The sequence below is a fragment of the Oryctolagus cuniculus genome, chromosome X, assembly GCF_051225735.1.
Source record: "Oryctolagus cuniculus isolate XC-2025 breed Fujian yellow rabbit chromosome X, ASM5122573v1, whole genome shotgun sequence".
NCBI lineage: Eukaryota > Metazoa > Chordata > Mammalia > Lagomorpha > Leporidae > Oryctolagus > Oryctolagus cuniculus.
This window is the reverse complement of record NC_142888.1, coordinates 86,171,308-86,191,252: the sequence shown is the minus strand read 5'-3', so window position 1 is coordinate 86,191,252 and position 19,945 is coordinate 86,171,308. Positions and strand designations below refer to the sequence as shown.

Here is a 19,945-nt window from a genome sequence, read left to right as displayed (position 1 = left end):
AAGGATTATCTTTCTAATTATTTTAATCTGTTTGATGTCTTGTTAGTAGTTGCTTCGCCTTGTACCATTGTCTATACTTATCTTATCAAACTCGGAATAGCTCTGAATATTGCACAATTTATTACCCCTAAGGATTGGTGCTATAGAGTTTACTGACCAGCATTGCTCCAGAAAACACTGATAAACAACAATAGCAAATGCAGAATTTGGTTTGTAGAAACCTTACCTCAAACAAAAACGGTGGAAAATATTAGCATAAAATGTTTAATATAAATACAGACTACTCCATTTGTTTTTATTTTTTAAAAGATTTATTTTACTTATTTGAAAGGCAGAGTTAGACAGATAGACACACAAACACAGGGAGCCAGAGAGAGATCTTTCTTCCACTGGTTCACTCCCCAAATAGCCACAGTAGCCAGGGCTAGGCCAGGCCAAAGCCAGGAGCCAAGAGCTTCTTCCAGGTCTTTCCCAGGCCATAGCAGAGAGCTGGATCAGAAGTGAAGCACCCGGGACTCGAACCAGCACCCATATGGGATATGTGCTACGCAGGCAGCAGCTTTACCCACAGTGCTACAACGCTGGCCCCAGTATACCCCACTTATTAATTAAATAACACATGCACTACAGCTTCTTCATAACCTTGCAGTAGCATGATTTATTATTTTTAAATTCCTCAGTAATACAACAATTTAAGAGTTTGTAGAGACTCATCCTGTCCCAGCTGCTTCAAGGCTTGTGTTAATGCCCTGTGAACCCCCTTGTCAGTGCTGAAACCATCCGTCTCTAGGTGAACCAGGATGACCATGTTCTAACTTGTGTTTGGGGCCAAAATGGCATCTGTCCTAGAACTTGTACTTAACTCTGAAACTGGGTGTACACCGACCCTGGGTTGGCAAGGGCTTAACTGCCACCATTAGTGCAGCCCCAGCAGCATGGTCATCTCAATAGTCAGCGCTGCAGCAGTGAGCATCGTGGTGAACCCGAGCTCTATAACTAGCATTAGTGTTTAATTTTTTTATCTGTACCTATGGAATGTCCTTGCTGTAGGCCGACCTATCCCGCCATCTTTATATATTGGGAGGAGGTGCTCCTTAAACTCTGTTTACCCCAGTTATCTTTCATGGATGAATTTGTTTTCAGATTGAATAAAGATTCCATTGATCACCAAATATAGAACACAGTGGTCCCCCTTTACCCATAGGGAACATGTTCCAAAACATTCTGTAGGTATCTGAAACCGCAGATAGCATGGAACACTAAATACACTGGTTTTTTTTTTCTGCCCTAGACATACCTACTTGAATCCATGATAAAGTATAGTTTATAATTTAAACATAGTAAGAGATTGAAAAATAGAGCAATTATAGCATACTTTATTTTTTTAAAAAAACTGTATGCAACTTTACTAGGGCTTAAAAATTTTGTGGTTTTTGTACTTAAAATGAAGTACAATGATTTATTCTGCAGCCTGGAAAAACTTGAAACAGTTGATACTATGTTGAGTAGGAAAGGAAATAAAAAAAAAATTGTATGCACTCCTGCTATGATAATAAATTGTCACAACCTTTTAGGAGAACTCTTCTCTGTTACAGTAAAACAAATACACATTCTCATTGCCGCAGAAGTTTCATCTTTGGGACTCCTACTACAGGAACAAAGGCTTCAGTAGCTAAAGATATGTTGGGCAGAGAGAGTTCGTAACAGCACCGGAAAGCACCACCACCAAAACCAACCTGGAGATAATGTGAAAGTCTGCTAACAGGGGAATGGTTGACTAAACTGCAGTATTTCCAGTGCTTGTGGGATAGTCATTCATTCAGTCACCATGTATTCACTGACCGTACTTTTTGAGCATCTGCTGTATGTCAAGCATTGTTTTGCATACTTTTTCTTAAGTTTTAAGATTTAACATTGTTTAACATTTTGCCACTTTCACTTCCTATGTAGATATTATATACATGCACATACATACTATTTTTTTGAAAACTGATATTAATATTACAAAATGAGGTATTCACAACAATGATCACAACTTGGGGAAAGAAGGGTAGTCATGATGATATAATTCTTTATAAAATTATTATTTTTTAGAGGTTTTGTTTTTATATATTTGAAAGGCAGAGTGAGTGGGACCGGCATTGTGGCATAGTGGGTTAAGCTGCCGCACTGGCATCCCATATAGGTATCGGTTTGAGTCCTGGCTGTTCCACTTCCAATTCAGCTCCCTGATAATGTGCCTGGGAAAACAGTGGAAGATGGCTCAAACAGTGGAAGTTTGAGCCCCTGCACCCATGTGGGAGACCTAGATGAAGCTTCTGGCTCCTGGCTTTGGCCTGGGCCATCCCCAGCCTTTGCAGCCATCTGGGGAATGAACCAGCAGATGGAAGATCTCTCTCCCTCTCTCTCTCTGTAACTCTGCCTTTCAAAATAAATAAAAATAAATCTATGAGAGAGAGAGAGAGAGAGAGAGAGAGAGAGGGAGAGATGGAGCTTTCATTTGCTGGTTCATTTCTCAGATGGCTGCACTGGCTGGCTGGGGGCTGGACCAGGCTGAAGCCAGGAGCTGGAACACCATCCAAGTCTACCATGTGGGTGGCAGGGGCCCAGGTACTTGCACCATCATCCACTGCCTTCCTAGGCACATTAGCAGAGAGCTGGATCAGAAACAAAGCAACCAGGACTTGAACCGGCCCTCATTTGAGATGCCAGCATCACTTAACCCACTGTGCCACAACACTAACCCCTATAAAGTTGTTTAAAGTTTATGGATTACTTACTTCTTGAATTTTTTGATTAATGTTGTCTGAATTTAACCATGGATGGCTGATACTATTGAAAACAAAATTATGAATAAGGGAGAACTGCTGTGATTAAAAATTGTTTTCATCAAATATTTATTTGAAATGTGTTATGTGAGGCACTCTGCTAGATCGTGTAGATATAGTGATAAAAAAAAACAGTCCCTAAGCTGAAGAAGTTCATAATTTAGTAGAAGACAAGTAAACCAGATCACTTGTAGGGAAGTCTGCACTAAATAGTAAAAGCAGGACATCAAACCCAGATGGGTCAGGATCTTATAAAAGGAGGTTGAACTTTATTCTGTAGGTGGAATAGACCTCTTTTAAGGCCTTCAGCAGAAGAATAATATGAATATTTTCCCTTTGAGAAAAAAGTCTCTGAAAGCCTTAAGGAGAATGAACTGGAAGGTGAAACTGGTGGCTTAAAGACAAGTTAGATTATTAATGGTGATTTAGATGAGAAATAATGGTGACAGTAGAGATGTATTATAACAGGAAACGAATTGAACTATTTCTGATGCTGCTAATTTTCAAATTCCTTTTTATGGAGTATAATACATGCTGATAACAACAAAATAACTCTATTGGCAGAGGTTTTCTTTATGCATGGTAAATGATTTGCATTGATCTGGACAGATAGACCAGATCACTTATCTTGAAAGTCCTTGAACTTAATGTCAGTCAAGCTGTAATTAAACTCCAACCCAATATCTTGCAAGGTATGGTCCACTGGACCACATGCTGCAAAAATAACCCACAGAACTTGTTAAACCTGCAGATTCCCGAGCCCCACCCCAAACATACTGAATCAGGGAAGGGGCCCAGGGAGCTCAGTGTTTGAACACGTTTCCCAGGTAATTCTTAACGTATTTTAAAGTGTGTGAGTCTTTGATCTAGCCCAACAGTTCTGACAATCTGGCAGGGGACTGGCAGGATCCCTGTAACTTTTCCAGGGATCCCTGAGGTGAAAACCGTTTTCATAAAAATATTTAGACATTATTTGCCTTATTCACTGTTGATATTTACATGGATAGTGAAAGCAGTGGTGAGTAAAAATGCTGGTACCTTAACACAAATTAAGACATGGGCTTGACAATCTATTAGTAATATACTCTGCATCCATGCACTTAGAGGAAAAAGAAAATGCCCGTTCACTTAAGAATGTCCTTGATGAGTCGGTAAGAATAACTTTATTGACTGTCTGCTCTGCACAAGTTTGTGTGTGTGTGTGTGTGAGAGAGAGAGAGAGAGAGAGAGAGAAGAAGAAGAAGAAGAAGAAGAAGAAGAAGAAGAAATGGCAGTAGGAATACAGCTGTTTGGCAGCATACCGAAGGGTGATGGTAGTCTGAAGGAAAAACACTTGAATGCCTGAGTAGGGAGCTCACCCGGCTGCTTTCGTCAAACCCTTTTTGACTTGCAGACCTACTGACAAACAAGCTATTCAGTTAGGTATTTGGAAGATCTTCTGAAAAATGAACTAGGTGGGCCTGTTGTTTCAAGAACAGTGTTTGTTGCCAATGACAAAATGGAAGTTTTCAAGCCAAAATAGAATTTTGAAAACTATATCTACAATAAGCCTGATAGCTACCAATATTTACTTTTCTGATGTGCTGAATGGTGATAGTAACAAGACTCATTATTCTTACATTGTGTAATCTTGAAATGAGCCATCATTTGGAAAATCTGCATAATTCAGTGAATCCATAATTTTTCAGATGACTAATGCATGATATTCCAAAACCACACATGAATTAAATATTTATTCAATGGGCAAGATACACCTAGTAGATTTTCATTTAACCAAGTAGAAAGAATTCCTTGATATGGTTTCAACTTCTCTTTTACTCCTAACATTTCAGCAACTACCACTTGTTGAGTTATCTACATTATCTACAATGATCTGAAAATGCTATGAAAACACACCTCAGTTTTCCAATAGTACATCTACATGAGTATAAATTTACTTCATATGCTTCAACCCAAACAGTATATCTCAATAGAAATAACACAGAAATGGATATGAAGGTCCAACTGTCTTCTGTTTAATGTGATATTAAAGAGACTTGTGCAGATGAAAAGTAATGCCACTATTCCCTGTTCCAATTTTTTGAAATTATAATTATATCAACTAATATATATGATTACTTTAGATGAGCAAATACTTTAAGAATTCTTCAACATTAATTTCCAATATGGCAAATATCAATAGAAATAATGTACATAAATAAAATTTCTTTGTGGTCTTCAATAATTTTAATGAGTAGAAGGGCTTCAGAGATTAAAAAAATGGAGCATTGCTGATTTATTCCTTGCATTCTTAATGGTATGCTAAGCATAACCGCTAGTGCAAGTCAGAATAGTGTAGGCAGGGTTACTCTGTGTGTGTGTGTATGTGTGTTTCAATAACAATTCTAAGAATTGTTTACCTGTGTGACATGTCATCCACAAATTGTTCATCGGTGACCTTTTGAGTGGTGTTTCTTCTAATTCCCTCGTGTTTTTAATATGATGTTTCCTGATGACTATATCTGCCAGAAATTTTTTTATGTCATATCAAGTCTGTGACCCATTCCCTTATGAATTGCTTTCAAAAACTACAGCAAAACATCTGGGTATGCAGTGCCAAAAAGCAGCTCACTGTGTTATACATGATTGTGGGCCTCTGCTTCATTTGTGGACTTAAAAATGATAATATAGGTGGGTGTTTGACACAGGAGTTAAGATGCCACTTGATACATCTGCATTCCATATCAGAGCATCTGAGTTGGAGCTGGCACTGTGACAGTAGTAGGCTAAGCCTCCACCTCCAGTGCTGGCATCCCATATGGATGCCAGTTTGTGTCTTGGCTGCTCTACTTCCAATCCAGCTCTCTGCCATGGCCTAGGAAAGCAGTAGAAGATGGCCCAAGTGCTTGGGCCCCTGCACCTGTGTGGGAGACCCAGAAGAAGCTCCTGGCTCCTGGCTTCAGCCTGGCCCAGACCTGGTCATTGTGGCCATTTGGGGAGTGAAACAATGGATGGGAGACCTCTCACTCTGTGTCTCTCCTTCATTCTCTGCAACTGTACCTTTCAAATTGATAAATAAATCTTTTTTTAAAAAAAGATAGCAGGATCTAGAGCAGGCATTGTGATGTTAAAATAAATAAATAAACAAATAGGTGTGCAGTACTGATTTGGTCCAGTCACAAGTAATCCAAAAACATGCATTTCCAGATACTTTTAAGAAATAATTTGCATGTTCGTTTCTTTCATTAAGTACAATGATAAAACTAAATTGCTTTGTTCATAGAGAGAACTGCACTGTAGAAATCAATATAAGAAGCCGGCGCTGCGGCTCACTAGGCTAATCCTCCTCCTTGCAGCGCCAGCACACCGGGTTCTAGTCCCCGTCGGGCCGCTGGATTCTGTCCCGGTTGCCCCTCTTCCAGGCCAGCTCTCTGCTGTGGCCAGGGAGTGCAGTGGAGGATGGCCCAAGTGCTTGGGCCCTGCACCCCATGGGAGACCAGGATAAGTACCTGGCTCCTGCCTTCGGATCAGCGCAGTGCTCCAGCTGCAGCGCGCTGGCCGCAGCGGCCATTGGAGGGTGAACCAATGGCAAAGGAAGACCTTTCTCTCTGTCTCTCTCACTGTCCACTCTGCCTGTCAAAAAAAATCAATATAAGAAACTTAAATTTCGTTCAGCTGTGACTGGGACTAAAAAAGTTCTACAAAACCGGACTTTGAAGAAAGAAGGGCTAATTGGGCTTAAATTGTTAGATTTTTTTTTTTTTTTTGCTTTTCTTTTTTTTTTTTAAAGCATCACTTGGGATTTTGGGACCAGTGAGCATTAGTATCCCTCCTTGAAATAGTTGAGTTTCTCCCCGTTGCTCTAAGAGTTTGGACTGTAGAGGGAAAAAGCAAGCCTTGACAACTACTGAATATTCAGAAGTCCACTTGAATCGGTTCCAGCTTTCTACTGGAGGAAATGTTTGTTATGTTGGACCAATTCACACCTAAAGTGCTGACTCCATTGTGTTATCAGGATATTTGGGCAATATTGAACATGAGCTTGGTTTTAGACGAGCTCTTTTGGCCTTTAGTTGCCCTTATTACTTGTAAGTTACTCGTGAATTCCCTTTCTTTTAGAATATTAAAAGTAGGAGACTGGGTTTGATATGGGGCTCTGGTTCCTGGTTCCAGCTTATTGTTAATGAACACCCTGGGAGGTAGCAGGTGATGGCTCAAGTACTTGGGTTTCTGCCACTGACATGGGAGGCTGGATCAAGTTTCTGGCTCCTGGCTTCAGCTTGGCCAGGTCCAGGCTGTTGCAAACATTTGGGAAGTGAGCTAGTGGATGGGAGTTCTTTCTTTGTCCTTCTGTATCTTTGCTTCTCAAATTTTAAATAAAGAATACCATTAATTTGGATAAATACTAGAACAGCTTTTCTCATCTTTTGTGTTTGAATGCCCAGGTGCTATAAGTGGGCTGTCATTATGCTTAGAATATTTCTTATATTGAAAAATATTATATAATTTGTTCTATGTATTGACATTTTAATAGTACTTGTAGGGGTAAAAGTCCCAGAAGCTCACAACTTCTACTTAGCTGGCACTTAAATACTGTTCAGTGAATTTGTGTTCATAAATAAATAATTAAGGTTATACCAAAGCCATAATATCATTAGCTTTTTAATGAAAAATTTATTTTTTCTCATCAATTCTCACATTAATGTGATATTAATACAAATAGAACAGATTCAATGTAGTTCCTAGATACAATTCCAACAATATAAAATATTTCCCTTCCTTCCCCTCCCTCCCTGACTCCCTCCCTTTCTTCCTTCCTTTCTTAATTTTTGAGTTAACATATACATCTTTTCACTTGATCATTAGCTTTTTAAAAAAAAAAGTGAAAGGGAGTAGGCTACCGGCAGGATCCTAGATTAAGCTTATTTGCTTTTCTCCAGTAATATGAGGACTGACACCCTTTATATTAGCATTTTGGTTGAATGATATTTGGTAATAATAGTAAGAGTTGCTACTTCCTGTTTCATTACCTTTTGTTCCCAAGATAGGTTCGTATCAAACTACTTTTCATTGTTGAACATTCAAAATTGGAGGCTATATTCTTCTACTGCTTAATTGCTAGGTATTTCTAATCTATCCCTTTTCCTAAAATACTTCAGCTAGCACAGTGAAGATATGGTAAAACCTGAGCTACATCATGTTATGCTAATGACTTTTAAGTAGAGAACTCAAGGAATCCTTTAAGCACTTAAAGTCCAGATTAGCTATTCCTGACCATTATTATATTGCCAAATTTCTAGTGGTATAAGTACATTGGCATTATAAAAATGGCAGTTTTTTCTGGTCTTTAACTCTGAAAATGTATTTATCTGATATAACCCATTAACATTTATGAATAAATTCTTGGTTTATCTACAAGTCGAATAGGCACCTAGCTTCTAAGTTGTAAGTTTGGCTTAATGAGTTTTTGCTTAACAGTCTAGGAAAGAAAAGGATATAACTCCTTTCATGATCACCTTTGAAACAAAATGCATATACAGAGAGACCAAAAACCTGAAATAGCAGCTGTTCTGTAATCTGGGCTTAGGCCATTCATCGCTTCTTGTCCAAATAATGGTCCGTTTTCTACTCAGACATTTTTAACAAATTATTGATTTTTTCCCCTTCTTTGGTTTGGTACTATGATTTTTAGGAAAAAACGGGATTAAATTTGGAGATTCTATAAGGATACAAGAAGAAATGTAGTCATATTCTTTTTGCATGAGTTGATGATGGGGCTGGCGCTGTGGCTCACTTGGCTAATCCTCCACTTGCGGCACCAGCACCCTGGGTTCTAGTCCTGGTCAGGGCACCGGATTCTGTCCCAGTTGCCCCTCTTCCAGTCCAGCTCTCTGCTGTGGCCCGGGAAGGCAGTGGAGGATGGCCAAGTGCTTGGCCCTGCACCCGCATGGGAGACGAGGAGGAAGCACCTGGCTCCTGGCTTCAGATGGGCGCAGCGCGCCGGCCGTAGTGGCCATTTGGGGGGTGAACCAATGGAAGGAAGACTTTGCTCTCTGTCTCTCTCTCTCTCACTGTCTAACTATGCCTATCAAAAAAAAAAAAAGAGTTGATGGTGGAACCTTAGAAACCTAGTACACCTCTGTCTCCTTCAGGCAGACCTTGCAACCCAATCTTCTTTTTCTACTTCTGTGTTATTTTTGCTACATTATGCAGCTGCTTTTACTGCCTTTTTTTTCTCCAAGAACTCTATCAAGTTGAGAAATTATGAAACAATTAAAAGACAATTTGTTATTTTACAAATTACTGGACATTGAAGGAAAAGAAATTTTCTTTTAAAAATGTTTCACATTTGTTTATTTCAATAGCAGAGAGCCAGAGACACACCCACATTGGTGGAGGAGCCAGGGTGAAGGGGTGGGGGGGGGTTAGGAGGTAGGGGTTAGGTGTGGGGGGGGGTAATGCTATGAGGAGGAAAGATTCCATTCACTGGTTAACTCCCCAAATGTCTGAACAGCCTGGTCTCTGCAGGTCTGGAGCCAAAGTTCAGAGCTGGGAATTTCATCCAGGTCTCCCATGTGGATGGCAGGAACCCAGTTACTTGAGCCCTTGAGCCATCACTGCTGCCTCCTAGGGTCTGCATTAGTAGGAAACTGGAGCTGGGTATCAAACCCAAGCACTGTGATGTGATATTTGGGAATCTTAACTGACATCTTAACAGTTAGACTAAATGCCTAGCCCAATTTTCTTTTTTATACAGGGAGATACTCTCATATTAACCTGGTATCAGTTTGAAATATGATTTGGAAATTATTTTTTCTACTCCTGGCCTTAATAATAAAATGCATAATTCATTTTGGTGGTTTCAATAAGATACTTACAAGTGTTAAATGGCTAATATATAGAGGACATTTGCAAGTGCATAGAGGGGTAGGACACAATTTCTTTTTTTTTTTTAATTTTTGACAGGCAGAGTGGACAGTGAAAGAGAGACAGAGACAGAGAGAAAGGTCTTCCTTTTGCCGTTGGTTCACCCTCCAATGGCCGCCGCGGCTGGCGCGCTGCGGCTGGCTCATCGCACTGATCGGAAGCCAGGAGCCAGGTGCTTCTCCTGGTCTCCCATGGGGTACAGGGCCCAAGCACTTGGGCCATCCTCCACTGCACTCCCTGGCCACAGCAGAGAGCTGGCCTGGAAGAGGGGCAACCGGGACAGAATCCGGCACCCCGACTGGGACTAGAACCCGGTGTGCCGGCGCCGCAAGGAGGAGGATTAGCCTATGAGCCGCGGCGCCGGCCAGTTTATTTCTTTTTTTAAAAAAAAAAAAACATTTATTTATTTGAAAGCTACAGTTCAGAGAGCGAGAAAGAGAGGAAGAGAGGAAGAGAGAGAGAGAGAGAGAGAGAGAGAGATCTTCCATCTGCTGTTTCACTCCCCAGATAGCTGCAACTGCCAGGGCACGGCCAGGAGCCAGGAGCTTCATCCGGGTCCCGCACATGGGTAGCAGGGGCCCAAACACTTGGGCCATCTTCAAACTGCTTTCCCAGGCCATTAGCAAGGAGCTGGGGCAGCCAAGACACAAATCTGTGCTCAAATGGGAATCCAGTGTCACAGACGGTGGCTTAGCCCACTGTGCCACAACACTGGCCCCTATATTTTATTTCTGTAGCCCCAAGTTCTAGCACAATGCCAGGCATGTGTGTAGACACTTTAAAAAAACATAATAGGTTGGGGGTGCTGCCTTGTCTTCACTATAACTGAGCCATAAGAAGGCTAGCTGAGGGGCTGGCACTGTGATGTGGGTAAAGCTGACGCCTGCAGTGCCAGCATCCCATATGGACACTGGTTCGAGTCCCAGCTGCTCCATTTCTGATCCAGCTGCCTGCTATGTGGCCTGGGAAAGCAGTAGAAGATGGCCTGAGTCCTTCGGCCCCTGCACCCGTATGGGAGACCTGGAAGAAACTCCTGGCTCCTGGCTTAGGATCAGCACAGCTCTGCCCGTTTCAGCCAACTGGGGAGTGAATCATCGGATGGAAGACCTCTCTCTCTCTCTCTCTCTCTCTCCCTCTCCTCTATCTGTGTAACTGTGACTTTCAAGTAATAAATAAATCTTTTTTTAAAAAAAAAAAAGACAATCCATAAGAACAGGAGAAAATATTAAAAAAAAAAAAAGGCCAGCTGAACCATAGACTTGATATTATCAGCACTCTTTTTTTAAAAGATTTATTTTTGTTTATTCGAAAGGCAGAGTTACAGAGAGGCAGAGGTAGAAAGAGAGTGAGGTCTTCCATCTTCTGGTTCACTCCCCAAGATGGCCACAGTGACCTGAACTGTGCCAATCTGAAGCCAGGAGCCAGGAGCCTTTTCCAGGTCTCTCACTCGAATACAGGGGCCAGGGACTTGGGCCATCTTCTACTGCTTTCCCAGGCCATAGCAGAGAGCTGGATCGGAAGAGGAGTAGCCGGGACTAGAACCAGCGCCCATATGGGATGCCAGTGCTGCAGGCAGTAGCTTTACCTGCTACGCCACAGCACCGGCCCAAAATCAGCATTCTTAGTCTGCTGAGCTATGCAGCCTATATTTGATTTCCTCAGTCCAGCACATGAGATAGCTGATACAATGAAATTTCATACCGGTGAAACTATTTCCATTTAATACATTGTTGTTCTATAAGAGAATAAATTGATAAACAAAATTTTGTAACATAAATTACATAGCAGGGGCTGGCACTGTGGTGTAGCTGGTAAAACCGCTGCCTGCAGTGCCATCATCCGACATGGGTGCTGGTTCAAGTCCCGGTTGCTTCACTTCCAATTCAGCTGCCTGCTAGTGTACCTGGGAAAGCAGTGGAAGATGGCCGAAGACCTTGGACCCCTGTACCCACGTGGGGGATCTGGAAGAAGCTTTATTTAGGCCCAGTTCTGGCCATTGCGGCCATTTGGGGAGTGAGCCAGCTCTCTCTCTCTCTCTCTCTCTCTCTCTTTCACTCTCTCTCTCTGCCTCTGCCTCTTTGTAACTCTATCTTTCAAATAAGTAAATAAATCTTTTTAAAAAATTGCATAGTTGGTTCAGTGATCCAGTTTGTTTTCTGTTGCCTGGATTTGTCTTCCTGAGGGTCTGAAGTCTAATCTTTAAAGATGAGTTCATGCTTGTAAAGAAGTGCCCTGAGTTTCTCTAAGAAGGAAATAGCAGTATGTCACCCTTTCAAATAAAGAAAAAATAGATTTTAATCTTCCTTTTGAAAACATGCTGTTCCTCACTTTTTAAAGATTAGATTAGCTTCTGGTGTGTGTGCATGCCTGTATACATGTGTCTCTGTGTTGGAATTGTCTAATAAATTGTTTGAATTTATTTATTTAATTTTATATATTAGATTACCATGGAATACTTGCATACATTTAAGGCTTTCAGAATTTGTGTGTGTTTTAAATGTTCTCTTTACTTTCTACTTCCTGACATATTGGAAATCAGGGAAATTAAATATCTAGAATAAATTCTGAATGTGACTCCATTTATATTGCTTATAATAAATGGCTCACTTTATATATGGAATATTTTTGTGATCCTTTAAAAATATCACTTACAATGTCACTAGTATTGAGAGGTTTGGAATCAGCTGAAGCATTATAACAGCTCCTTGCCAACATTTTAAGGACAGAGAAAAGCTTAAGAGAGAAAAAGGCTCAGCAAGGCCTGCTTTAGCAACAGAAATACACACACACTCATGCAATCAGAGAAGAAAATTTTTTTTCCTGTTCCACAAAGTCTGTTCTTTGGAGTTTAGTTTACATATCTTATTTGTGATTTTCAACAGAGTTGCAAGTAAAAAAAAAACTAACTTGATACTGAATGTGAATTTTGACTATGTTTTTTAAAGTAGGGTTGAACGAGTGAAAAGAATCAGCAAAATAAATTTGTTACCAGTTTTGAATTGTACACTATTTCTACTTACGCTTTGACTCTGAATGTCCAATGGTAAGGTGGCCCTGGCTTGCTCAATTATACCCATTTCTCTACACCTCCACCTGCATAGGGCGATGGCAAGAGTAGTTACACCATAGAATTTGACATACACCACAAATCAAGACTTCCTCTGACCTTGAAAACCAGTTGTTTTTGTTTTTGTTTTTGTTTTTGTTTTACAGGCAGAGTGGACAGGGAGAGAGAGAGAGACAGAGAGAAAGGTCTTCCTTTGCCGTTGGTTCACCCTCCAATGGCCGCCACGGCCAGCGCGCTGCGGCCTGGGCACCGCACTGATCCGATGGCAGGAGCCAGGTACTTATCCTGGTCTCCCATGGGGTGCAGGGCCCAAGCACTTGGGCCATCCTCCACTGCACTCTCGGGCCACAGCAGAGAGCTGGCCTGGAAGAGGGGCAACCGGGACAGAATCCAGTGCCCCGACCGGGACTAGAACCCGGTGTGCCGGCGCCGCAAGGTGGAGGATTAGCCTATTGAGCCGCGGCGCCAGCCAAAAACCAGCTTTTTATACACTTACCGCTGCACCCCTGAATGTAATTTTCCTTTTTACAGTAAAATAATAGATTTAACTTGCACTGAAGATACAGAACTAATCTAGAATGTTGGTGAAGAGCAGAGGCAGTAGAAGCATACTCTGTTGGGTTCAAATACCAGTTCTGCACTTAATATCTTGTATGGTGCTAGACAAGGTAGTCAATCTGATCTCTTTTTAAAAAAAAATTATTTATTTGAAAGTCAGAGTTACAACAAGAAAGGGAGAGACAGGGACATGGAAGAGAGATCTTCCATCTGCTGGTTCACTCCCCAGATGGCTGCAATGGCTGGAGCTAGACAAGCCAGGAGTCAGGAGCTTCATCTGGGTCTCCCACATGGGTGCAGGAGCCCAAACACTTAGGCTATTAGGCACATTAGCAGGGAGCTGGATCTTAAGGGGAGCAGCCAGGACTCAAACTGGTACTCATATGGGATGCTAGTGTTGTAGGTGGAGGCTTACCCCCCAACCCCCCGTGCGACAACACTGGTCCCTCTGATGAAATTTTGTAAGAAAGGAATACTGGATACAGGGTGACCAGTTAGAGGATTTTGACACAAGAAATTGTAATGGGATCAACGTAGAGGAAGCAGTTTTTAGATAGCTGCAAGGGTGTGGGGTGGAGGAGATATATCATAATGCTTAGAAATAGGTTTTTTATATGATTATAAAGCTATTTCAGATTTTTTATGGTTTTGCCACATACAGCATGTATAAATATGGATGATGAGAATTGAAAAAGAGCATTGTTGCTATTATTTAGACAATGTGCATTTCTTGGCTCTCCTTGTGTTTTAATCTCCATCTGACCACAGTGGCCAGCACGTTCCTGAGTATCCACCCCAGCCACCCACCTCATATCTTCATATTTCTGTTCATCAAAAACTTATTAGAAAGCTACATTTATGATTTAAAATGAAGTCTTTAAAATGAAAATATATTCTGGGGCCGGCGCTGTGGCGAGGCGGGTAAAGCCACTGCCTGCAACCCCGGCATCCCATATGGGCATCAGTTCAAAACCCTGTTGCACCACTTCCAATCCAACTCCTTGCCAATGCTCCTGGAAAAAGCAGCAGGGGATGGCCCAAGTGTCTGGGCTCCTGTAGCCACGTGGGAGACCCAGATGAAGCTCATCACTCCTGGCTTCAGCCTGACCAAGCCCCAGCCATTGCAGCCATCTGGGGAGTGAACCAGCAGATGGAAGATCTTTCTCTGTCTCTCTGTAACTCTGCCTTTCTAATAAATCTTCAAAAAATAAAATTATAATATATTCCAAAGCCTGAATGTTTAGAAACCTTTTAAAATTATCTGTGCTTTCAAATAGCATATGTTACAATATCAGAAATGAATGCTAGGTTATGTAACTAATCAAAACTTTACAACAAGACATTTTACTGAGAAATGGCTTGCAGAGGAAAAAAATGCCATTCCCTTGCAAAATTTCCAGTTCTCCAAACTTACGATAAATACTCGTGTCACATACTGATATTTATTTTTTTCATTTTTTAAGATTTATTTATTATATTTGCAAGTCAGAGTTATACAGAGAGGATAGGCAGAGAGAGAGAGAGAGAGATCTTCCATCTGCTGGTTCACTCCCCAATTGGCCGCAATGGCTGGAGCTGTGCCAATCCAAAGCCAGGAGCCAGGAGTTTCTTCCGGGTCTCCCACATGGGTGCAGGGGCCCAAGGACTTGGGCCATCTTCCACTGCTTTCCCAGGCCACAGCAGAGAGCTGGATTGGAAGTGGAGCAGCCGGATCTTGAACCAGTGCCCATATGGGATGCTGGCGCTTTAGGCCAAGGTGTTAGCCCACTGCGCCACAGCACCGGCCCCCATATACTGATATTTAAAGGACATACAGTCCGGCGCTGCGGCACACTAGGCTAATCCTCCGCCTTGCGGTGCCAGCACACCGGGTTCTAGTCCCGGCCGGGCCACCGGATTCTGTCCCGGTTGCCCCTCTTCCAGGCCAGCTCTCTGCTGTGGCCAGGGAGTGCAGTGGAGGATGGCCCAAGTACTTGGGCCCTGCACCCCATGGGAGACCAGGAGAAGCACCTGGCTCCTGCCATCGGATCAGCGTGGTGTGCCGGCCGCGGCGGCCATTGGAGGGTGAACCAGCGGCAAAGGAAGACCTTTCTCTCTGTCTCTGTCTCTCTTTCACTGTCCACTCTGCCTGCCAAAAATAAAAAAATAAAAATAAAGGACATACAACAGAGGTATCTACATTTCAGATTCCTTCACTCCCCATTATTTTTGAGATTTTTCCCCCATGTGAATGAGAACTGTGAGCCATTAACTTCTTATCAAATGAAATGATTTCACATTAATAAAGTTATAAAAGATTTTAATTAAATGGCTATCATATGTAAAAATAGTATCTTTTGGAATTTTAAGGATCTGTAGTAATACTTCTTGAATATATATTTTTAAGATTTATGTGTTTGAAAGGCAGAGTTAGAGGGAAAGGGAAGAGGGGAGAGAGAGAGAGGTAGGTATCTTCCATGGAATCTACTGGTTAACTTCCCCAAATGGCTGTGATAGCCAGATCTGCGCCAGACCAAAGCCAGGAAGCCAGGAACTCCATCTGGGTCTCTCATGTAGATGGCAGGACCCCAAGTACTTGGGCCATCTTCTGCTGTTTTCCCAGGCACATTTGCAAGGAGCTGGATCAGAAGTAGAGCAACTAGGACTTGAACCAGTACTCATATGGGACACCAGCATCACACATGGCATCTTAAACCTGCTATGCCACAATGCCAGTACCTAAATATATTTTTAAAATTAATAACTTTAGAAGAGGGGAAAATTTTAGGTAGCATACTGTGACGTATTTCTTTATGGCTGATCTTTTAAAGACTTTGTCTACTAGAGACTGCAAATTTGAGGGTTTAATCGAATAATAATTCATTTATTTTGCTTATTTATTAATTTAAGAAACAGACAAACACAGAAAGATTTTGTATCTGCTGGTTCACTCCCCAAATTGCTACAACAGCCAGGGCTGGGCTGGGGCCAGAATTAGGAACCAGGAACTCAATCCAGCTCTCCCACATAAATGGCAAGGACCCAACTATTTGAGCTTGTTGCTCAAAAAGGCCTCCACCAGTAAGAAACTGGAATCAAGAGCCAGAACCAGGAACTCCAGTAGAGGACATGGGCATCTTAATCAGCATTTTAACCCCTAGGCCAAACGTCCACCCTTGAGTAATAGTTCTACTATGTACATTGCCATGTAAAGTTTGTAGTCTTACTTTGGGCCCAAGAGGTGTTAAGATGACTTTGACATTACTTTTCATTTATAAATTCTAGTCTAAGGGTCCTTTTAGAGTGTGTTTTTATTCCAGATTAGAGTTTGATCATTAACCTAGATTAATACAACCTATCTCATTGGCAATACATTAACGTTCAAAGAACTCTATTCTTGTGCATAAGATTATCAGTTTAAGGTCATATAAACTAGAAGGAATATAAACCTTGATAAGCATTGGAATGACTTGAGCAATCTGACATGGTCACAACATTGGGTAAGATAATGTTTGCCTTTTATTTTTTCCCACAAAACATATATTTGAAAGTAGAGAAGGAGATTTTACATATAGTAGGCCTTTAACAGCAAGCATTCTAATTTTGGGCTTGCCTTTACTTGATCCAGAATAGAAACAATTCTGTTAATTCTGTGTTAGCTTTATTGCTAACCTGATTAATTTCATAAAAAAACCTTAGAATACCTTGGACAGATTTTATATTGCTTTTGAGGATTTAGAAAAATGGCACATCGTGGACATATGTATAGTTTGTAGTTTGGGCTTATAAGCATTATTTGTCTCAAATTACTATCTTGATAAGTAAATCCTTATGCATGTTAGTAGTGAGCTCATGCAATGATTATTTATACATTGGGAAATGTATAGTTAAATAGTACACAAATTTTTGTGTACTTCCTCCATCTTGGATTCTCTAGGAGGTAAGCCCTATTTTCTACCACCCGTGGAACTATTTGTTTTTTTAAGCAAGGGGCTTCATATAAGGAAAACTTGGGGATGGGGTGCAAATTAGTCCTGAAAGGCAACATGGTTGAATTATAAATAATTAACCTGAGGACGGGGGAGACATTTGTTGCATATAATAGCTTCCTCACTAAATCATGAGTTCCTTAAGATCAGTAATCATACATCATGCATATATTCCCTTCACCTTCGGTATGGTTTAGTATGTGCTCAATAAATTCTAGTTGGATGAGTGAATATCCTTGCTTTGCATCATTCGGATTAATTTGAAGTAATTTTAGCAATTGAATTTTTATGCTAGGATTATCTTACCAAGCTAAAACTGAATTCATTTTCTTTTACAGGTGCCGGTGACATTGTTGCAATCATGATTGGTAATCTGAAAGGCACAAAAATTCTACAATGGATCCAAAGTGGCATACAAGTAACAATGGTCATTGAAGTAGGAAAAAAACATGGCCCTTGGGTGAATCATTATTCAATTTTCTTCGTTTCTGTATCCTTTTTTATTATTACGGCAGCCACTGTGGGCTATTTTATCTTTTATTCTGCCCGAAGATTGCGGAATGCAAGAGCTCAAAGCAGGAAGCAGGTTTGTAACATTATTTTCTTCCACTTTAAACTTTTTTGCTGTTTTAATTGTAGTTTCAGTGTTATTCATTTTAATTTATGTTACTTGCTAGACAATGATCTATGCATATATTTTTAAAAGGATATCCACTTCCATCTTATCAAATCTTTTCTTTTCCTGTAATTTGTCAAGGAGCTTAATTATGCCTGATTAAGACTTGTAATGCCTCATTAAGGAGCACCACCAGCATTTAATTATAAGTGGGTGTAAATACATATGTTCTCTTAAATAATCATTATTTTCCTGATTTACAAAAGCACTTCATACTCAATAGAGAATTTAGAAATTAGGAAGTAAAGAGGAGACGACCTTCACCTAAAACCCAATATAACTGCCCAAAAGTATCTGCTGTTACTTTTACATGTAGCTATGTATTTGCATGTGGGAGTGTGACTGAGAAAAAAAGACTATCACGAGAAGGCAGATTTATACATTTAATTGTGCATGGTATAGTGCTAGGCCCTGAACAGAATTTCTACCAAATTATAACACTGGATTATTAAAAGACACAAAGTATAGAAATAGTAGAGCAAACATACCAGAACATCATTGAACAGAGAAGTACCTGTGATTATGAGGCGTTAATCCTGCCGACTTTACCTGTCCTTCATCGCCCCTGATAGCCTCACTTTTCTCCTTACTCAGCTGAAAGTCCACTGACACTCCCATGCACGCATTTTCTCAGTTACGCAGGCATCCCTTGGTATCTGTGGGAGATTGGTTTCAGGAACTCCCTCCCTCAAGGTACCAAAATCTGCAGCTGCTCCAGGCTTTGGTGTAGTATTTGCATAGAACGGTGCACATCCTAACATATTTTTAAAACCATCCTATTATAATACTTACTACAGTGTAAATGCTATGTAAATAGTTGTTACACTGTTTTGTTTTAGAAATAATGACAAAGAAAAAGCCCATGCATGTTCAGTACAGGTGCAGTATTTGTCTGAATATTTTCAGTCTGAGACTGTTGAATTCCCAGATTATAGAACCCACGGATAAAGAAGGCCAACTCAACTTGCTGGCAAAAACCTAACCCTGATCAAATTGTACTTTCCACCAACTCTGCAGCTGTACCTTACATAAAGTAGCAGAAAGAAACATGCACAGCTGTGCTGACTGATCTCACTTTCAATTTGTGACCACAAACTCAGAGTGGGCCCTTAATGCTGCCCATTCATCACACTGTGATTTCTTAGTCATCTACTGTCCTACAAGTCCCTTTCTCCTTGAGCCTCCGGCACCTCTGTCAACTTTGCTCCCACTTTGTATCTTACTCCATGGATGAAATTGAAGCAATTGAAAGAGTACTCTCCTTCCACTTCTACCCATCTAGCTGCATCTGAGGATAATTCCGTTCCTGTGTTTCGTCTTCTTCTGTTGCAGGAGGAAGAACCAGTTCTTTCACTCATGTACGGGATCCTTTTTTATTTTCTTGTGTACATACTCAGGAACATCATTCCAGCATTTGTCTTCTCTAACGCTCCTGTTTTAATAACATCTCCCTCTCCTCTGAATTGTTCCTATCAACATACGAACTTGACTATCACTCCCATTTCCAAAAGAATTTCTCTTGACTCCAGGTCAGAAATCTTGGAGTTCTGCTCTATTCCTCTTTTTTTCCTCACTTCCCATATAACCTCTGTCAGCAAACCCTGTTGACTCTGCCTTCATTATATATTCAATGTCCAGTTATTTCCCACCACTGCCATTTCTTCTGCCCTGGTCCAAACCACCATTATTTCTTACCTCCCCTTCTCCTCAGGTATTCTCAGCACAACAGCAGAATGGTGTGCTGTTTCTCCAGAATGCTCAGTGTTTGTTTAATACTTTCAGAGGAACTTATATTCGAGGCAACAGAATCCATTTACATGTATTGAGGAACTTCCTCCAAAGGCAGTAAATTTCCAGCCTCTTCATGCACTCCTTCTCCAATAAGCAAAGAGAAACACAGGTTATTTTGGGGTGATGAGAGCAGTGGGGGGTCACTGAAAGT

At 41.0% G+C, this 19,945-nt stretch overlaps 1 protein-coding gene across 2 annotated transcripts in view; it reads left to right on the top strand.

Moving 5' to 3' along the window:
* Window positions 1–19,945, top strand: part of RNF128 (ring finger protein 128) — a 113,466-nt gene that overhangs the window by 65,219 nt on the left and 28,302 nt on the right. For both annotated transcript variants that reach the window (XM_008272843.5, XM_002720143.6), the window contains exon 2: window positions 17,666–17,913. In XM_008272843.5, the coding sequence (XP_008271065.2) occupies window positions 17,666–17,913 (248 nt within the window). The remainder of the gene's footprint in view (window positions 1–17,665; window positions 17,914–19,945) is intronic.